Source organism: Epinephelus lanceolatus, chromosome 6, assembly GCF_041903045.1.
Source record: "Epinephelus lanceolatus isolate andai-2023 chromosome 6, ASM4190304v1, whole genome shotgun sequence".
NCBI classification, from domain to species: Eukaryota; Metazoa; Chordata; class Actinopteri; order Perciformes; family Serranidae; genus Epinephelus; species Epinephelus lanceolatus.
In genome coordinates, this window is record NC_135739.1 from 20,744,189 (window position 1) to 20,766,996 (window position 22,808).

Below are 22,808 nucleotides of genomic sequence, written 5' to 3' on the forward strand. Positions count from 1 at the left end.
TCAAAGCAAATCATGTTGGTTGTACTAAACTAATTGAGTTTGTCAGATTATAAGACTACTTAAAAAGATGCATGACTATTATAACCTTAACGTTCACCTTAACTAGTAGATTCTTTTGTAGAGTGTACTACCTTCATTTAAAAAATAAGTGTGTGACAACCTCTTAAAAACAGTAATGTCAGCCTCCAATTTCTTTTGCCAGAGAAAGCCAGTTGGGGGGAGGGGCACTGTGCAGCTGCATGCACGTCAACACCACGTTATATGTTATATGTTTGTTTGTTTGTTTATTTATTTATGAATTTAATCCCCTATTGTGCACACCTACAGTTTTTGCCTGCATGGCTCAGCAGCCAGCACATAGAATATTTGATTAGCCTACTGGTCAGGCTGCTAGGCTCTATTTTATTTCATTTAAAGATAACTGAAAAACTGTAAACAAGCAGGTCTTCCCATTCTTTTCAAACTTTTTAATAAGGTTTATCTTTTTCGATGCATATAGTTATATAGGGAGAAAAGTTGTGTTTGTGGCTCATGTTCATTTTTTTTTTTTTTTGTATTACCACCGACGTTATTTCACACTCTCTCACTCTCCTATCTAATTACCTACAGCCTATATGACTTGCATAGTTTTGGTTATATAATTGTTTCTTTCACTAATTGGACTACCGGGAACAACAATATGCTCTCCAACCTGCAGATATGACGCTCTTTCAGACATAAAGTGTGCTGTATAAATTTTGCCTTTAGCATTTAATTAGTAAATTGCTCAATATGTTGCATAATAATACAGCAGAGAAGTGAGGAACACACGTTTCATCAACTGAGAATCCAGGTCAAAATAGGTCAAACTTGTTACTTTAAAACTTGCTTTGTGTTGTTTATAGGACACAACGGAAACAGATATACTTTATATAGATTGATACTTCCAAAATAAATTTCGATAGGATGGTGTGTACATTTTGGGCACTTGTCTGAACATAATCTGGAGAGTGAGATGTTCTTGTGTGCCTCCTTGTGGAGCACGTCAGCACTGGAGGAGGCACCAGAGGGCTGGGTCAGAGGGAGTAGTTAGCAAACAGGAAAGAGGAGCGCACTATAAGAAGAGAATGAACCCCGAGGAGCGTCAAAACATTTAGACCACAGCTGAGAGAGGAGGAGAGGAGAGAGGGAGACAGAGGCGAGGAGAGATACGAGGAACACGGCAATGCGTTCAGGATGAAGACTTAAACCGCTGCTGGTTTTATTTTTTCCTACAACAAGGACCGCAAAGCGAATACTTGTGATAATCCAGCGTCAGCACATCTGTGAGGAGAGGTAAAAGTGAGGTCCGACGTCGCACTCCTCTTGCGCCCGGCGCGCCTCGGTGTCACCGCGCACAGAAATCCTGGATGAGCGCAAAGTGTAAAGCTTCAGCACCTGAGGAGAGGACAGCTCCACTCTGTGTGCTCCTCCGGACATCCTGTCCGAAAACTCCGCTACAGCTTTTAATATCAACACTTCCAGTCTGACTCTCCGCTTCATAAGTCTGGAAGAAGTCTAAAGACCCGCTGACGGAGAGATCCGCGACTGACTGTGTGCTCAATATGTACCAGGGGCATTTACAGGTAAGAAGCCGGCCTCTTTTGCTTGATCATTTTTCCATGAACTGTTTTTAGTTGTGATGGAACAGATGAAGTGACGTGAACAGCACGCAGCCTAGTTCATGTCAAGGGCATTTTCACACAGGGGATATGAGGTAATCACGGTTACTTAGTCCGAGGCAAGTGGAGATTTCTGCGATTATGATGGATGGTGTTTTTGTGAATTGGTAACAAACGTGCTCATTTTGACCTCTTAACCATCTGAGGGACGTTTGCTCTCATCAAAACAAATTGCTTAATTTAACAAGAAGGGATGTATGCACCTATAGCCTGCATGCTTTCCAACAGTCACTGATAAAAGCAGCTACTGTACTGTGGCGCGCCTACTGCACGTGCAGGTGCATAACAAATGTAAACACAGCCAAAATGCCTACACTGGTTAAAGCAGGTCAGCCTTTACACAGGGGGGCAACGAATCATTAGTTTCTTTACGTGCATGCTTATGTCACATGACGTCATGCAATCTGACGTCAATTCCCATACAGCAAACTACAGTATTATATACTTTGTGTCACGTGTCGAGGCTGAAACTTAACTCAGGCACCAAACATTGGGAGAAAAAAATTACAAGCTTGATGACACAGTATGCAACTGAGCTTCTAACACTGCACGTTTAACGCACAATATAATCACACATTGTCATTTCAGCACAATAATCCTCCCTCTGTGGTTAATGATAGTCTCCTCTCCATGTGAGACGCATGGATTGTTGGTTGACAGAGATGCTTCAGCTTCCAGACAGTTGATTATGTAATAAAAGAACAGTCCTGAGTCAGTACTCGGGAGCATTAAAGACCAAAATTTAATATTTCATGATATATTACTCAAGCAGCAGTATTCATTGAAAATGCATGAATAGGCGGTTGGCAGCTCTTGTCTGGATTACCCCAGTTGTGTTTGCTAAGGGTCAATGAAAAGCCTGTGATACTGAGTTAAGGTTTTAAAGACACAAAGATTATACACGTGTATTCACAGTTTTACATGTTTCATCACATGATGTTTCACTTATCTCAAACTTTCTATGTTTGTCATCACATGCATGCGAGCCATTACACTGTGCTTTGTTCGGATCACAGCTGAAACAAGATACGTCTCCTTCTCGACCATTATACGGGGCTAATTTAGCAGCAAATGTCCAGTGAATGCAAAGCAGATGCTCTATTTGTCTGTAACGGATCTTTTGTCACGACACTCGCTTGCGTAACTGATGCATTTATCTTGTTGTTGACAAGACTTTCTCCTTGAAGTCAAGTGTGCATGTGCATATGAAATCAGAGCAACATTTGTGAGTGATACAGCCGGAACTTTGTCAGACAGGGAGCAGGAATAATGTACTGCTTGTGTGAGGAATGGGTGGGGTTGGTTTTATCATGATAATAAAATATAAAACTTTTTGATAAACTTGTAATTCTGTCCTTTAAAATAAATGCTCAGAAACACGCTGTTTATGTGTTTCACAATTTAAACATGATGGTGATTGTTGTACAAAAGTTGTATTTTTAAAAGTGAGGCTGCATGGAATTTTTTCAAGTGAGCTTTTTTATATCTTACATGCATTTTAGATAAGTCACAGCATATATTGCTTTAAAACATAGTAAAGCATACATGAATGATAAGTGTGCCCTCTAAAATCTTCTTTTTTACATACTTCACTGTGTGGACGTGACCTCTGAATGCAGACTTGGGGCATAAATCACTGAGAGTTGTGAGTCTCCATAGCTTGAAATTTTAAATGAAGCCAATACTGTGCAGACTTATTGAAGAAACAGCGATGCAGCGTCAGTCAGTCACTCTTGACCAGAGCTATCAGATTTCCTTCCTCAAAGTAAATACACTTGTAAAAAAAAAAAAAAATTATTGTCAGGAAGCAAGATTTGTCAGCTTATGTTCTGCAGCTCAGAAAGCAGTTGGCTGTGGGAACAAGATAAGGATGTCCTATCTCTTTTTGTCGTATTTTTTATTTGTTGACCTTCCCGTTTCCCCTGTCCTGGTGCATCTAAGGCTATGTTCACATTAAAACCAAATGCGGCTCAAATGAAACTGTTTTGCTCTCATGTGTCACAGATTTGATTTTTTTGCTGAGTTGTGTGGACACAGAAATCCAATTTATTCCGATCAGATCTGGGCCACTTTCGTATGTGGTCCTAAATCTGATACATATCCGATCACTGGCCCTGCAACCACTGTGAGAACAGTTATACTGGCATGTGTTTTTCCCAAAATCAATGGTTTTTCAACAACATATTTCAGTGCAAAGCCACAGATTACTCACAATACAGTGTTGGAGCGGTGCAGTGAAACTACAAAAGGCTGCCGTACCTGTACCACTGCTGTGGTAGGCTGCCCCAGTCACCAGCAAATAGAGCCCGACGCTTTCTGGCTGGGACAGTTTGCCTACATACTGTGCCAGCATTGTCGTGAGGCGCTGACTGAGATATTGGATTGTAGCCCTGGGTGTTCTAAAGTTTTGGAAACCCTCCACATTGCAGCCCCACCATTCCTGACTCCTCTCCTGGCTGCACCTACACCTGTCTCTCCAGAGAACCACCAGCAATAGCTGCTAATAGAGCTAGTGGACAGAAAGGTACAAGAGCCTGTAATCCCACAAAATGTACGCCCGTTGCTGTGAGAGAGAGCATTTCTCCAAATTGATGCTCTCCCAAACAGAGGCACATGGCTAATTATTATGCAGAATGACATCATCAGACCCTCCTGCTATGGCAATAATGTGACGTTTTTTGTTGTTTCAACGCGCACTGGTTGCATATGAGGCATCAGGGCAGAGATTCGTTCACACTGATGTCTGATATGGATCACTTCAAACGTTCGGCAGATCTGGAGACATAATCGGAATTGAGCATTGAGCCCTGTAATGTGAACGTAGCCTGTGTGTGGGTTAATGTGGCGCTGTAATCTACGGAGCGTGAGGTATTTCCATAAACACACTAACATGTTTGCATATTTGCTGCAGATCTGCACACAATGATACAATATTGGTTGAATCAAATATCTTGGCATGGGTTTAACATGAACCACGCCACCAGCTCATGGTTGGCTGGTGTAGATTGGGCTTCTGCATGGGTGATATCAAGGCCTGACATCACCGGTGCTGTTTGGCAGAAATATAATGCTGGACTCAGTTTCTCCAGTCATACTTTTGGTCTTTAAAAGTACCATAAACACATGTGAATAAAGGGCTTACTGTATTGTATCAGCATCATCTAGTAGTTTCCAATTTGTGTTGTGCATTTTTGTGAGCAGAGGATCAACTTACTGTATCAAATGCTGGAAATGATTGATGCAGTTAAAGAGAAGCAATTCAGGGGTGTGGATGTCAGCCTCATTGCTCTTCCTGTGAAGGTGCAACTGAAGATGCTGCGAGGCGAGCTGATTCAGCACGGCTACTCATCTTCATCTAACAAAAAGCTACAGAAGTGTCAGTGTACCGTATATTTTAGCTTTGATGTACTACGTCTAAGACAGACCTTGAGATTGTCGCCATCTATTCCCCCTTTAGATGGCTCTTTGCCTTAACGTTCTGACATTATTGATTGCAGAGTAATTGTTGTGGTGGTTTCCCTGCTTCAGTATTCATGTTTACAGTGAATCTAATTACGGGAGCGCTTGTACTGTGTGTATAAAAGACATCCTGGATTAATGAAAGTGATGCTCCAAGGCCTTTGGATATTTGCTCTGTTAAGCATAACATGATTACATAATTTGATTACCATATTCCAAGTTCCCCGGGGAAGAACTTGGATGGATGCAATCGTTGATCAGAAGTAGATCAAGTCTCACAAGATCTCCGTCGTACACACCATCTTTTCATTTAGCTCCTGATTTGTTGATACAGTTTGGTTTGCTGGGTGAAAGACTATTTGTTTAGAGGTTGTCCTCCAAAACTCTGCAAGAGTAAATAGGCCGTTGATACAATCTCAAAATTGCTGAGCTGTTCAGAAACAGAAACAGTATTTCCTGTTTTCTGTTCTGATTTGGTGATTATATTTGTGCCAACCCTTTTAGTTTTTGGTTTCTTATTGTACAGCAAAGCCCTGATAGATTCTTTTACTGGAGTTCCCATTCCCCTCCTAACCTGACTTCACAGACAGGCCTGATTCTGACACATTAAAATGCAGTTAATTAACATAATGAAATCTGTGTTATGAAATGCAAAATAACATGTCACAAGTCCTAATGATTTAAAATATTCCAATTAATGCTAAAAGAAAATACAAGTGGCGTTTAATGGAGGAAATCCTCTTGAAGAGATGCAGATGCAGAATAATCAACCAATAGAGAGTAAAAACAGAGCACAGCAATCAGTCAAATCAAACGACGGACGTACAAGTTGACAGGGCATCACAGCACCAGCAGGTGTCCGTGCAAGCATGCACCCCACACCACAGTTCAAGCATTAGGCATGAGTCACAGTTGCAGAGTCAATCAGGCCATCTTTCGTGAATGCTGACCTCTGATTTAAGTTGACTAAGGCTTCTCCTTTGTTTCATCGTTGCAGTAAGACTTCTCACACAGCCGAGGTGGTCAGCTATAGGCATGACAAAGGGGTCCTGAACGCTTTTTCCACAGAGACTGTTTTAAAGTCTCCTTGATTTAATGAACCATGGTCTTGATTAAGAGTGATTTAATAGGCCTGACTATTTCAGGAGCCAGGATAATGAGTGAAATCAGGTGGTATCCGGCTGGAACGAAAGCTCCACAGACAGTACTGCTCTCCTTGTTGGAGATGTGCGGTAAGGGGACAGGAAACTAATTGTCTATATGAAACATAGTGGAGTGCAAAGCTGATCAGTCGTCATATTTTGGGGAATAGTTTCATGAAATTTGTGAAAAATAAGCAACACTAAAATGTAAACTACAGATATTTATTCCCATGCCAAAAAAATAGAATGAGAGGAGTTGAGTAGAAACAGGCCATTGTGTTAAAGTAACGCTGCTCATTTGTGGGCTTGAGCATAGCCTACAAATGACTTAGATATTAATTCCCAACAAAATGTCACAAAGTATTTCACTGATCATAAATTCAGTTCCAGCCTTCTAACTAAAACAGGAACAAAATCATACTTGAAAGAAGCTATTTGCTGAAACATTTAAACATCACAACTTAAAGTATCCTTTTGGTAGAGGAATAGTATAGAAATGTATAAATGTACATTTAAATTGAAATATTTACTTGAATGGTGTGTAAAAGGGCAAGTTTGACACTGGACAGAGTAAGGTCATTTCAATGGAGAGAACAGCGTGCACTACGCTGATTTTTGAGCAGGGTTTTCAGCTGATGTTGAGCTTTGACTCTGGATGGCAGGCAGCAGTTATGACAGCGACAGTTTTACTGCAGAGAAGAATGCTGGAAAAGTTCATTTCTGCATCTCTGAAAGAAGTTATGTGTTTCAACTGTGCTCTCAGATCTCAAGCATGGCAGAAAAGTACACAAGGTTGGAAAATGAATACCATATACACTGTTCACATTGCATCCACAGCATCCTAATTAGCTGCTTTGGAACGTTAGCGCTACTAATGAACATTATAACTTTCTGAACCCAGCCTTAGAGTCTCATTCCCTGTTTTTACAGACTTAAGTGAATTACTGTGTGTGGTACTGTTGCTGAAGAGACCAGATAAACAACCTAAAGGATTTGTGTTGTGCCAACTGGCTCACCAAAGTGGTTGGCATCCAGTCTTCAGTCACTGGTGACAGTGGGGGGCATATTGGGAATGTCTCCTTCTCCCTGGTTGGGTAGTCAAGGCTCTATAGAGGCTCTGAGCAGCTTGCGGGGCTCATAAAGCGGACTAGAGGGGGACTAAGAGGAATTCAAGCATACATCAGCAGCAGTTGTCCTATAAGCTGATTGAGGGGTTGTTGTTGTTTTTGCTCACATGGCATGGGAATATGGTTATTTTCACTGTCACATCCGCTCTGTGCTCTCCTAACACCCAGCCGGCCATCCTGTAAAATCATTAAGAATGAAAAAATGAGCAATGGGGACAGATGTGGGCGTGAATGATGAAGACGATCTGAAAGATGGGGATGATGGGAGCGGAAGGAGGAGGAAAAGACGTGCATTATTGTCGCGGTGCTTAAACAAAGTCAGTCATTTTATTTTATGTTTATCTTTGTTTTATGTACGCTTTAATCAAGTCACTAATGTGTCCCTCAGAGTCATAATTTCACATGATGAGTCCCTGCTGTCTGACTGAGATGAAATCCTGTGAAATGTATCATACATTGTGTTACAATTCATTATAGTCCAAGTTTGACAGTGAGAGTGTGTGTATGTGTGCAGGTATGTGTGTGTGGGACTTAGTGTCAATCACTCTTCCCTGTTTGAGAATCTAATCCATGGATAAAATCCTGATTCACGACTGACAAAAAAAAGACCCAAAATCCAGAGCTGTGACGGGGGTGAAATGATGAGATCGGGCTTCCTGAGTATTCATGTCCTATCGTTGTTCCCTCACAAAACAGGCTGTCAGAAACTTCAAGAATTAATAAGGCCGTGTTTTTAGACCCATTACAAAGACTGGTTTATACTTTCAAATTTATTTTGACAAGAATTCAAGAACCCAAAGCATTTATTTGTTAAAGTGAAATAATAACAAAATATTTTTCACAAAACTTTTTGTTATTATTCCTCTCAAAACTTCACAGTATGAAGTCTTCCTTCCCTCTCATCCTTAATAACTGAAATTATACATTCTTCCTTTACCTCTGGTCATGTGCCCTCGTCTCTCAAAACTGCTGCTATAACTCCAACACTTAAGAAACCTGGTGCAGATCCTAACCTCAACAATTTCCAACCAATTTCAACTTTATCATTCCTCTCTAAAATACTCAAAAGAACAGTTGCAGCTCAGGTCCACACTCACCTTAGACACAACAATCTGTTAGATCAATTTCAGTCGGGTTTTCATTCCTTTCACAGTACAGAGACAGCCTTGGTAAAAATCACTAATGATCTCTTAATGGCAGCTGACTCTGGGCTTTTACCCCTTCTCGTTCTTCTTGATTTGAGTGCAGCCTGCCATGCCATCTCACAAAACATCCTCTTAGACAGACTTTCTACCACTGGTATCACTGGCACCACTCTTGCCTGAATTAAATCATATCTCTCTGGCCACACACACACTTTGTCCAACTTAGAAATTCCAGATCCAACTCTTTTCCAGTCACTAGTGGTGTCCCTCAGGGCTCTGTCTTAGGTCCCCTTTACTTTATCTTCCTACCTTTTGGCCATATCTTTATAAAATTCGGCATTCATTTCTACTGCTATGCTGATGACACCCAGCTCTATCTATCCACCAAGCCTACTTCCACTCTTCCACCCATTTCCCTTTCTGACTGCTTACTGGATATTAAGTCTTTGCTCTTGTACAACTTCCTCAAACTTAACAGTGATAAAACTGAGGTTCTCCTTGTAGGTCCTGAATCTACTTTGGTTAAACGGCATAGTTTCTCTCTGACCACTGACAACTCAGAATTCTGTCCTCCCCTCAGGTAAAGAGTCTGTGTGTTGTCCTGGACAGCACATCGTCCTTTGAGGCACACATTAACATTGTTACTCGGTCTGCATACTTTCACCTATGTATTGTTAATCACCTTCGCCCGTCGCTTGCACCTCACAGTACCGCTATCCTCATTCACTCTTTGGTTGCATCTCGTATTGATTATTGCAATTCTATCCTCTTTTGCTCCCTCTCAAGTGTCTTCATAAACTCCAGTTGGCCCAGAATTCAGCCGCCCGTATCATTACTAGAACCCCCTCCATAGATCATATCACTCCTGCTCTTCGGCAGCTTCACTGGCTTCCTGTTAAATATCATACTGATTTCAAGATTCTGCTTCTCACCTTTAAGGCACTTCATAATTAAGCCCCTTTCTACCTGTCTGAACTCCTCCATCTACACACCCTTCCGTACTCTTAGATCCTCTTCTGCAATCCAACTCACATCACCATCTGCCAGCTTGTCTACCATGGGTTCTAGAGCCCTCAGCCATTCTTCTCCCACCTTTGAAACTCTCTACCCCATGACATTCATAATATTGACTCCTTTTCTACTTTCAAATTCTGTCTGAAATCTGTCTGTCTGATTTAATGGTGACACACACACTGAGACTTGCACTGATGATGACTTTATGTTGACGATTTTATACCTAGTTTTTATAATTGTGACTTTTGTCAAGTTATTTTATGAACTCATTACTGTATATTACTGCATTGTTTGACTTTATGAGCTATGGATACATTGCTGCTTGTGTCTTGTAAGGTGTTCTTAGGTGCTTTGAAAGGTGACTATAAATAAAATCTATTATTATTATTATTAATAGCCTTGCACTGGTTATTGGCTGATCACTGATGCTCTGCTGAAGGTTACCACAATCCAATGGAGATTTTTAAATACTTCATATTCTCTTATTGATTGTTAGAGTCAGATTATAGATTTTTCTCTGACAGACAGCCATTCATCAATATGACTGACAGACACAAACCTTCACACACCTGCAGACAATTGAATCCTCTACTATTTCAATATTTTGTAAATCAATTGTGGCTGGATTGAGCTTCTTAGTTTGATGAGTCTGTGCATAAAACAAGGTGATTAACTTCAGGAGGGAAGTGACTTAAACATACTGTATGAACATTATTTAAGCTTCAAAAGCAAAAACAGACCATTTGTACCACAAATAGAGAACCTCAGGAAAAGCTATCTACATTTTTGCAACTAACAGCCAAGTTTACACCTCTGGCACAACACTGCTAATGATGGTGCTAATTAGCTTAAGCATGAATTAGAGAACAAGATGAGATTTTGTAAACACACAAAGGTGAAATTTATTGGCCTGATATCAGACAGAAGCATTAACTCGTTACACTTAGTTTCCATCTTCAGTCGGATATTGCGTCAACTCTAACCGATTTCTGTGGGGGAAGGGGATTCTATTTTCTCTGACCAATCCCGAGAGACCAACATATCCACCTGAATCTAACAATTGTAGGTCCACACTGATGTATAGCCATGCCAAAATACCTGTTATTCCAGGGTTTTAGGAGTGGAGCAGAAGGAAGTAAAAACACACTACAATGTTGGGGTGATACTGAGAAAACATGTTGATTTAGAACAGCCTCGGTAGCAGTATCCATCTTCTCTATAGTGCTCGGCATTGGTGTTATCACCATTAGAGTTATACTCCTCATTAGTCCTTGTGCACCACTCGACAATTGCTTGATAATGGCTTGACAACGGCGTTACTCACACCCATGCCACTAATTGGATAATCCATTGTCCCACACAGCACTCACTGGTCGTCTTTTATTTTAACCAAGAAACCGCTGTTTTCATGTCACCATACCAGACGAATCAGGCAATTTGGTGAAGTGGGTGGATTCAAAGGTCCTGTCCCAGGCGAGAATTTTATGATATTTTAGATTGTAAAAGGCAATTTGTGGCATATTGACATCTGACCAATCAGATGTCCAACCAAGGCCAAGTCATGAGCTATGTTGTATTTCAGGCAATCTTCATTTTTCAAGTTTTACTTTCAATTATTATCAGAGGATCAACAAAAAACTCTTCATGCTCCAGCCATAAACACAACGGACAACTATACCTACCTTCCATAGGGTGTTTATCAAAGGACCTTTTCAGTTTCCATAAACTACACAAACCACAATTTATATCTTTTATTTTACTCTGTTTTTCTTTGTAGTTTGATTAATATCTGATTAGTAGATTGGAGGTACAGAACCATTAGATATTCATACTGTATGTGCGACTTGCTTTAATCCTTTTATTCTTAAAGGCGCTGTATGTAAGAATGTGGCCAAAACAGTTACTGCACTCAAATTCAAAATACTGCCGCGAGTCGTGTCCACCCCTCCCTCCCCTACAGATCCTCACACAACATTATGAGTCTCAGCTGAATGTCGTGGGATTGACTTGGCCTGAACTACAGACTCTCTCTCACTCACACACACACACACACACACACACGCACGCACACACGCACACACACACCAAATGTCAACACAGTGTATCAGGCTTTCTCAAACAAGACGCCTGTATCTGAGAAGGGATGTAATCAATGTGAAGCACCCAAATTCACAGCTTCACAGCTCTACATCATTCTCTCTGTTGGTAGATTTCCTCTGGGTATCTTTGTGCTCCAAGTCAGTTAACACGGCAGCCCCACATGGAGAGTCCCCTGAGCTACTGTACAAAGCCACATTCTTCCTCCCACAAAAGTAGGACAAGCCCCAGCATCTTTGTTTCTGGGAGCAGAGGGCTGTGCAGAAGAATGGGTAGCCCATCCATCTCTCTCGCCCAACCCATTCATAACAGTCATTCTCCAACTGGGAATTAATTTGCTCCAGAAACCAGGCGTCTCAGCGCTGGAGAGGAGAGAGCATGTGTTTGGTCCTCCGGGGAGATATGAGCTATCACGGATGAGAGCTGTTGATAAACAAATATGCACTTTACTGTGGCAGATGCTAGCAGGATTTTCACCTAAATATTTAAAGGGACTTCCCAGTGATGAGTTAGTGCCACCCCTCCTTTGTAAACTGACTAAAAGATTATTCAGCTGTGTTTCTCCTTGAACTGTACTTTAATGCTACTTCCCATGGCTCATAATAGCAATTATAAATAAGTATTAGTGAGTAATCTGCCTATTATTTTTTCATTTAACTAATTAAACATTTAGCCAAAGCTCATCACAATTTCCAAGAACCAAAAGTAAAGTCTTCAAATGTCTTGTTTTTTTTCTGACCAATAATCCGAACCCAAAGATGCTGAATTTATGATAATTAAACAAAGAAAAGCAGCAAATCTTTGGCATTTTTGGCCTGCATGATTCTAGGGATCTCAGTGTCGGTCTGTTGGTCGGTCCACCACTTTGGTCCAGGCTGAAATATCACAACTATTAGATGAACTGCCATAAAACGTTCTACCGGTCCCCAGAGGATGAATCCTACTGACTTTTAACAACCCTGAAATAGAAGAAATGTCAGAGGATCACCAAAGTCTCCTACTGTCAGTAATTTAGAGCCAACTGTGGTGCAGTTCAATGCTTGGTTTAGTCCGTACCAAACATTTTAGGCTGTTCTTAGCATCAGAAAATAAGGCATTTTGCCACTTTAAGTGCCGTAATTGCTTCCATGAGCTTTGTGTTACAATCACAGCTGCTTGTACAACGGCCAAATCAGTGGCTAAAACTACAATAACTAAACTCACAACGCTACCACCCGTCAAGTACTGGAAAACTGCGATGAAATTTTGTATTCATGTTTCCCACATGCATGTGGAAAGCAGATGCCCACATGCTTCTATACATACTAGGCTTGTTTGAGGTGAACTGCGACTGGCCTTGAAAGTGGACGAAATCAGGCGGCAGCAGCAGAGGGCATTGGCAAAAAGCCACAGTCAACTTGGACACACTCCAGGAGCCTTCAGTCTTTACAAGAAGTCACAGAAATACTCACATTCTGTTAGATCTGATTCCAATTCATTACAATGTCATTAGACCCACATATCAGTTTGCTCTCAGTCTCCAATTGTTTAAATTATGGCAGAGAAGCCAATTAAAATGCTATACAGACGATCTGTAATTTATGTTCATGGTTCAACCTCCATTTTACATGAATCCTCATGTAAATCAGCATCCTATCATTTTGCTGCTGTATATAAATCAGCTAAGCAAGACAACAGCTTTCATTAAAGATCAGTCAGATATAGTCAAGGCTTCACATCTGTACAGATGTAATCATCCCAGACGTTTTCATGTTACTAAATACCTCAATAATTAAAACAGTCCAGTGTTAATATAAAAGACAGTATGTATAGTTTATGATCTGTAATATGAATGTATTTAGTCTCTCTAACTACTAAATGTCACCATCAGCCACAACATGTATTCTGTTTACACAATAAACCTTCATATCAGACAAACCAAATCAAAGTCTCTCCAATACAATAAAAATGAAAAGTTTGCTGTTAGATCAGGTGAGAGCTATGCTTCCCATCATGCCCTTGGTCTTGCAGTCGCTGGAGAGCAGCTGCGGCGCTGGCTCTAAAAACTGCAGCCGGCTTGATTTCATGAGATAATCATCGCCCACACATGCATAACGTCAGAACAAGTCCAGATCAGGTCAGACACAGATCTAACCAGCATGCACTGTGTGGCAATTGGCAGTGAATGAGCCAACTGCAATCATGTGTCTGCGTATGACAACACGTTCCACACACTGGCGCTAGAAAATACGATGTCAAACTCCTAACAGCAAGGAGAAAAGCTCCTTTGTTGTATTTGGCTGAACGACGTGAAAAGTCAAAAGGAAAGTTGTGTGTGCGACAGCTTAATGAGAATAGGGCTAGTGACGAGAAATACATCACATACACAGAGTACACGAAACAAGCATCCAGTTTACTTTCAAATGTGCACTTGGCGCACTTATGGTATGGACAGGCAGATGATGTTTCTGTGACACGGACACACATGGACCCTGGCAAACAGTACTAATTTTTGTTAATTTTTGTTTGAGAGCACCTCTTTAAGAACGTCTTATTCCGGTTGTTTTGGTGCGCACCCAAGTGCGATTGTTGTGTTCACACCCGCCCAAACGAACCACACTTAGGAGGCAAACGAACTTGAGTTTGACTGAACAGGGCAGGTGTGTAAGCATCCTTAGTCTTTTGTCTTCCTACTTAGCAAATCAATAAAATGAGTTCAAAATCAGTTGTTTTAAACAGATACACTTATGCGTGTTATGTTTGCCTCTTGCTTTGAGCTTTTTCTGACACAGCAGCTACAGTAAAGCAGAGGGTGAGAACAGATTCACACATTAGATGTGAGGTATATCCAAAGGCGGTTGCTACATGGGGAACACGTGAAACACTGCTCCCATCTTCATCACGGTTCATTCACATCACTGTTGTGCTGGGAGAATCCATTTTTGCACCTCGAGCAAGAGATACTCATCTTTTGATTTGCCGGCTCCCGACATCCTGCCTCTGGATTTGAACCCTAGCAACTCTATCTTCACCCTCAGCCCTGAACTGTAGCTCTTCCTCTCTGAGTCGGCGATCTTGTCAGATAATTGCAGGAGTACACTTGACAAAAACCAGGGTCTGCATATTATCACAGCAATTAGCGTGTACCCACAAATACCAATTACCTCCCTCTCGTGATCACCACTAATGACAATTTCAACACTCTCCGTCACAGTCCTGTACTTACAACCAAGTGCTACCCAGCAGTTTACAGCAGGGAGAAGCAAGCTGTTTGCAGAGGAGTCAAATAATGGAACGTAAACTGAAGCTGCTCTAATTTCCCTTAAATTAATTTCAAGAGCTTTTTGCCGCATGAACCAATAATTTGTCTCTCCAAAGCTCTCTTGTGTGAGGCTGGAGTGGAAATAGGAATCTTTGATGTTATTTGTACACGCTGAATGAAGGATGAAGTGTGGAGGATAATGATACTGGAGCTGAAAAATGTGGCAATTTAAAATTATTTGCAAAGGCAGATGCAGAAAATTTGTGTATATTTAATTTGTTTAGTGTTTTGAGGCAGATGAATTTACAGCAGTTGTTCCTCTAAGCGAAGTAGTGAAGGAGGGAAGAGGAAAGGTCAAGTTATACCACTTTCTTTCAGTTGTTCACTAAGCGAATCTCAAATCTAGTGTAGTGTATTTCAGTGTCTGTGTTCCATAACTTTCTGTAGGAGTTTGTCTGTTGGAAGCAGGTGAAAGGGAATTGCCTTGCATTTCTATAAATACCTATGAGACATGCAGTTAATGAATTCTATGGCAGGAGTTGAGGGCTGGGCTGCAGAGCGGAGCGCAGAGAGGAGCTGGGTGTACAGATGGGATATACGCAGAGTTCAAGGGTACACCAGCTGAGAGGTCTAAAGACAGGAAGGTTTCGTGGCAGAGCAGGACCGACTCCTCACCTGGAGCAGCCCCACAGGCTTTAATCTGACTCTGACTGCATGTACAGCTCACTTCACCCCTGTTCTGCTTGTGTTGTTTTTCAGATGCACATGAAATACCTGCATGCTCCTGTGTACATGTGTGCATCTGTATATATGCCCCCGAGCATGCAGGCATGCTCACACAAGTGTGGGTAACAAGGCAAGGCATGGATGTGTGATTCATTTTCCTCCACATGACAGCAGCTTTAGCACTGTGCCAGGGAAGAGGTCGAAGGCCCTGCTCCCCCCTTCCCACCATACATGCAGGGAATGAACAATGCTTCTTGGCAGCCAAGTGAATGATGATACATGTGTTCGTATGATGGTGCATCAGACATTGCACAGGTCATCTACTGGGGTCAGTTTACCTCCTAAAATCATCTACATGTTCTATATGAACAGAAAAAGTTTGAAATTTAGTGTCTTGCACAACTTTGGAGGCAGTTGTCTGATTTGGCTGGTATAAATTAACAGGTTTTGTATTGTAATCCTGTTTGAGATATATGTTGCATTAAATGGAAATATCATAAAAGCCAATGACGACCTGGCCAGAAGTACCAGGACTGAACCAACAGAGCTATAGGACATCTGTGTTAGTTAGTTAAAGAGAAAGTTAACCCAAGAGTTTTTGGCTCTCTACCCTGGAAGTTTAAAAATGCCTAGATATGAAGAAGGGGTAAAGAAAGAAGAAACAATCAGACTGAATATTCATTGTGAACAGCTACCTTGAAAGAGATAAACAAATATTTCAATATGATGTGACATTTTAGTTATTTGGGAACAAATATCTTGAGTACCCAAGACAGCACAACAAAGAAATATCTATGTCCTTGTTTAAAAATGTACCTATTCATTTCTACAACCCTCATCTCTTGTGGCAGGATGAACGTTGTTCCATTGTATCTTTCAATTCATTCCTCTCTCAGCGTAATCCATCACTGACAGAGGCAATGAGGGTGTAGGTGTTTCTGTGTGTCTGTGACACTGTCTGTATCAGAGGAAGAGGCCTGTGTGTCAGTTAGGTGCTCGCTGGCTGTGGGAATGTCTAGTTCAAGCAATATAGATACCAGAGTGTGTTGCTATTTTGGGCTGTTTAAGCTTTCCATCTGTATGTGTGTGTGAGTGGTATGACTGTGTCAGATTATTGCACATGGAGAAAGTTATTAGACTGATTAAGTTGTACAGTCCATCCCCCCCTTTGTGACAGTGTAACAGCGTGCAGAGGTACCATATACAGTAAACAATGTCAACGCTGGGTACCTCAGTTTCTCAGGCCGTCATCATAATTGACCTTATTTCCTCAGGGGCCATTTTGTCTAGACAAGTCTGAAATTTTGTAAAGTGGGCAAGATATCTTAAGATGCAAGCAGGCAATGTTCTACAAGCATAAAAATAGAAAGGGATATGTGTTCCCTCTGCAAAAGTGCCACTGAAAGAAAGAGGTGGCCATCTGTCAGTGATATAGCACAATATGAAGGGTGCTGTGCCTGCACATATTCACGCTGGATTTATACTACTACGAATCTGATTCTGAATTAAATATTGTAAACATGGTTACTATAGGGAATCTAATTTAGATTCAGGATACAGCTCAATCATGTGCAATACATCTGTCAAGTGTTGAAGGGTTAGGCTAATATCAATGGGTAAAATCAGACACAGGGCCATAAATAAAAACCTACAAACCTCCGCCACGACCCACGTTAATCCTCACCTCAAATAACCACAACTCATTACAACATTTCTGATGCTAGTGAGGTTTAAATACTCACATAATGATGACAAACAACAGGAGACATGCAGAAACCTGTGCGAAAGTGAATGGATCGATCCAGATTAAAAAGGAAGAAACTATAGCACACTGTCATCAAAGATAAATCCATTGTGGACATTCACCCACCTGAGAGATTCCCAGTATAACCAGTGTCCTCTACCGCTTGTCACCATAACTCTACTGGATAAAATGGGAGTTAAGAGCCTCACTCAGGTTCACCTTGATATTTTTAGAGACAGTCATGACTTTTGAACCAGTGGCTCTCAAATGAAAAGAACAGTCCTCTCCTCGCGGAGAGAAAAGCACATGCTAAAGAGCAACAATACTCCATTGTAAGGTAATCTCACAGAAAAGCATGAAATGAACACGACCTCCTAACACAACATTATGTGGTGTTGGCATGTAATGTGTTAAATTATTTGGTGGTGGCACACTTGGGTTTAGGCAGTTTACTTTGTTTGGTTTAGAAAAAGATTGTGTTTTAAAATAAAATAACTATGTTTGTTACATAGCTGACGTGAGTACATTGAAAAGTACATAAAGGATGAAAGTATGTAAAGTGAATAGAAGTCAACGCTGACTGTTTTACACAGGACACAAACAACAGTCTCCTGGGGGAAAGTCCTGTGTTTCTTTGATTCATCAACCACCCCAACCTCCCTCCATGGACTTTCTCCCTCTTTATACCATCTGTGGGGTCGTGACTTTAACCATTGCCCACTGTGTGACATTGTAGAACCAAAAAATTTGTGTGTCCACCATAACAAAGGATCCAAACTGACTTTCCATCGACATTGTTACCACGGGACCGGCAACACGTTACATGTCACCACACATAATGCGGTGTTTAGAAGTTGTGGCCATTTCATGTATCTATGAGACCAGGTTGTCAATCAAGAGTTTAATGTATCCAAAAGTGTGTGTGTGTGCAGTTTCATATGGATGCTAGCATATACAGAAGTTCAAGTGTCTTTAGCTTCTATAATGTGATGTATATGAGTGAAATGGAATATATTTGAAAATACAAACAAACTTTTTGCTGTATGAAATCCAAACACACACCTCTGACAAGCTACTGCTACCTTCTATAACCAACAAATTAACGGTCAAGAAGGGTTTTATAAGATGGTGCGCAGTTGGCCAGTTGCCACAAATCACATTTGATTGAAATAATTTACATGATCATGAGTTAAAGAAAAGTTGTAATGATATTTCAACCTTTTACAGAAGCTAGGAGGAACCAGGAGCAATTTGATTTTATACCAAAATTTTGACATTTATTTATATACAAGAGATAACTTAACAAATAACACAGCAATTAAGGATTGTTGGCTAATTTATGATTTCATGCTAACATTACCAACATAAATGTCTCATGCGCTGTGTGAAACAAATCTGATGAAGAATTTTTGAATACAGCCAATGTAACACAGATCAAAATCCAACAGTCAAAAGTGCTATAGACGCTTAAGTGTTCTTAAACAACAGATGATCTGCTCCTGGAAAGCAGGTGCCTGCTGTCTCAGCTCTAATTAATGTCCTGCAGTGTAAGAAAGTGACGTGGTCCAGGAAATAAATGCACACTATGAGCTGTACATTGTGGAAGCCTAAATGGAAAAAAAATCCAGCAGAGTTAATGAATCACAATCCACTTCTATTTCTGGTCAGTAGAAAAATGCACTGTGATTCATCTCAGCAGATAATTATGATAATCATCAGATAATGTATAGACATTAAAATACTGAATCATAGGGCTCTTTCTGAAAATCTATTAAATGTATGTTTTTCAATTAATGTAAAAAAGAGAAAAGCAAGAATCACTCAAGTTCATTTAGAGTTGAGACCTCACAAAAAAAGATTTATCTTGTTCCAGCTTACAAAAGATAAGCCAGCTGTTGAGATAAGAGTTGCATGTCTGGGGTACTTAAAGCAGCCAGTGGAGTATTTTCCCGGCTTGGCACTGTTTTGTTCCCAGCTCAACCAGAAATAAATCTATACAGCCCCATGTAAAGGTCATAAAAAAGATTTGAGCTCAATTGGGTGCAGTCAGGCAGAGAAACATGCTTCAATAGAAGAAATTCAAAATGACTTTCCCAAATTGATTGAACAGCTACTCTAAAGTGGGGCTGAGCCTCAGGCGTTGCATCTCACAGAGGAATATTTTCAAAACTTTATCCGCAACCTCATTGTAAAGGAAAAACAATGATCACATCATCCTGTAGCGGTCCTGCTGAAAAAAGAAAGACGCTTTAAATTAGAGAGAAATCCCATCACATCACGGTCCGAGGTTGGAAATGTCTTTTCATTAGTTTAGATGACAAAGACAACTTGAGAGCGTAACCTTTATACTTTCAACATTCCTCCATACCTACTCCTCTCCTTCACCTTACACACCTCTAGAATGCTACCATGTCAATTAAAGCCTATCTTCCAGCTATCATATACCCCAGGGTAGTTAGACAGGCTGCCACAGAAAAGGTCAGTCACAGCTTTAACAATAGTGCAGGGAGAAATAAAGACACTGAGAAGTTGGAGGAGTGTTGTTGTTGGAAATGACAGGAAGAGCTGGCACCAAACAACAGCAGGTCAGATTAGTCTTCACTGCTTTACAAAATTTTGTGAAATTCGTCACAAAGACTGTTCAAACTTGGTTTTGTCTACTTCATACCTTCAGTGGATTATAGCACAAATCGGACAAATGCTTCTTAAAGAGCTTTAAGTAAAATTACATTTGGACAAGTTGTGGCTAAATAAGAAAAACAGCAATCAATTGCCCCAGAAAACAGTCACTTTTACTACTGATCAATCTGCCAATCTTTATTTTGCCTGGTCAATAAAATTCGGAAATGAGGAAAAAGACAATTTTCCCAGAGCCCATGGTGAAGTCTTCATATTGCTTGTTTTGTCCAACCAACAGAGCAAAACCAGAGGATATTAAGTTTGCTATAAAAGAGGACAAAGAAAAGCAGCAAATATTAATATTTGAGGAGCCAGGACCAGTGAATTTTTGGGATTTACAGCCATCCTAGCAACTCTGTGAGACTGGACTGCTGTGTGTACATGCTAACACCAGCAAAAGTGTAATATCCAACCCCAGATTAACTCTTGTTTGGTGTTGAGTGTTTTTTTTTGGGTGCTTTATCTCTTACTGCCTGCTGCTTATGGTCTGGCACCTGGTTGCTACCTTTTTGTAAAGCCCCAACCTGTGGGAGTACATGCCCATTAACTACCCGAGCACAGGAAATAAGAAGGAAATAAGAAAATACAGGCAGAGGGCAAAGTCTCTGCAGAAAAATACACTGCCACACACCTCTAGCATGCATGTTTAGCTGGTAAAACTAATTAGAATGTATCCTCAGAGGAACATGAATATCTATAGTAAAGTTTACAGCAATATAGACAGTGGACGGCACTGTCACCTCACAGCAAGTTCAAACCTGGGGTGGGGGAGCCCTTCTGTGCGGAGTTTGCATGTTCTCTCCCGTGTCAGCGAACCAAGGGCATTTCTCAGGGTTCTCCAGCTTCCTCCCACAATCAAAAGACACGCCCGTCAGGTTAACTGGTGACTCTAAATTGGCCATAGGTGTGCATGTGAGCGTGAATGGTTGTCTGTCACTATGTGTCAGCCCTGTGATAGTCGTGATAGTCTAGCGGCCTGTCCAGGGTGTACTCCGCCTCTAGCCCAGTGTCAGCTGGGATAGGGAGGATCACCAAAGTCCGTAGAGTTCACCCTCTGGGGACCATGAATATCAGAAGAAAATCTAATGGCAGTTCATCAAAAAGTTGTTGAAATCTTTCAGTCTATAGAACAATTCACTGAGTAGTGCCAACCATCCATACTGCTAAATGACTACCAAATTACTGACTGACTTATGAATTATTGACTAATCATTTTAACTCTTGTTGCACAATACTGTTTATAGCCAGAGGGAATGTATTCACTCATTTGCCATCCTAACATTCCTCCTTTCATCTGTGCTATTTCAAAGTTAAAAATGTCTCCTCATCTTTCACTTTATGTGCCTATAACTTGTATTGAAGATCCTGCATCCTGCAGATTCATTAACTTCAATAGATCCCTCTAATGACAAAATCCATGCAAAGATATTGCTTCTTATATAAATGACAGACAGCAGTGAATGCATATTGTAAATTCAAATTAGCAACTCAGAGGTATCCAGAGAGACATGCATAATATAAGTTAAAACACCAGCAGGTTCCAGCTCCATCAATCCTGTTAGAGCATTATTATACAGCCTCATCTTTTTTTGTTAATGTAAATCAGTCTGTTGTGCATAACAGAGGATGTGTTCATGCTTTGAAGAGCGAGATAATGCGTGGTATTTTCACTGCGCTGTTGGCAGCCTCTTTTATGGCCAACAGCTTTAACTCCAATAACAGACTGAGACTGTAAAAGAGAAATCATATATCGAACTATTAGTGACGAGATGGTTGCTTCTTCACAGCATGTTTGCTATTACAGTTTGTTCCTTTCTGCATTCATTCGCCGCACAAAGTTTTCAAAAGGCAGCCAGACAGAGCCAAGATGGAAACTCTCCATTTTGGCAGAGGGTAAGAGAAAGTAACAAACTAAGCTGTATGACGTGATTACGTGTGCCTCACAGACCCTTGTGTAATCAGAACCACTGCCCACATCTAATCTTGTGTGAAGAGCACCCTCCCCACACCCAACACACACACACGCACGCACACACATACAACCATCAGCCCGTAGACGGCCAGTAAAGAAATTGTCTTTTGATGATGAACTCCTCAGCATGGTGATTTGAGCTGGAAGTCTGACATTTACATGAGGAAAGCTTCAACAGCAGCATCCGTCTCTCATCAGAAATAACCGCTATTGAGTCCACTTGAATGACCCAACATGAGAAAATCATCATGCTGAATTTATTTTCTGCACTGATGAAGGCAGCTCTCACGCTGATTGGTAGGTCATACAATGTTTCCAGTCTCTTATCATCAAAAGCGTCCTGTTGAAGGGTCCAGAGCCAGATCAAGCAGGTCTCATGGCTGGTGGTTGATGAAGTAATGGCACAAATACGTAAAATAGCATGAAATGACAGCTCAATGACAAAAATAAACTACAATTATTGTGGTTGTATGCCTCAGCAAACTAGTCAAGTTGCAGTTACAGTTTACATCCATGTCGGTCTAGACTCAACTGTAGCCATGACAGTAGACAGTGCTTCAAATATGGATGTTGCTGCAAAGAAGCTTTATATTCTAAACCATGGATGCCTCACACACACCTTCAACCCGGCAGCAGAGAAGATATATGCAATCAGCACAGTTTCAAGGTGGACACATGAGATCACCAGTTAAGTGTCTGACCGAATGTCTCTCCCTCTGTTAATGAGTTACAACGTTGAATAATGACCGGAAAAGTGTTTTT

The 22,808-nt window shown here is 40.9% G+C and overlaps 1 protein-coding gene across 3 annotated transcripts in view; it reads left to right on the top strand.

Moving 5' to 3' along the window:
• The first annotated feature begins 1,136 nt into the window (after positions 1 to 1,136).
• pex5la (peroxisomal biogenesis factor 5-like a) overlaps positions 1,137 to 22,808 on the top strand; it is a 130,294-nt gene continuing 108,622 nt past the window's right edge. For all 3 annotated transcript variants that reach the window (XM_033621637.2, XM_078168800.1, XM_033621638.2), the window contains exon 1: positions 1,137 to 1,604. In XM_033621637.2, the coding sequence (XP_033477528.1) occupies positions 1,584 to 1,604 (21 nt within the window). In that variant the 5' untranslated portion in view covers positions 1,137 to 1,583. The remainder of the gene's footprint in view (positions 1,605 to 22,808) is intronic.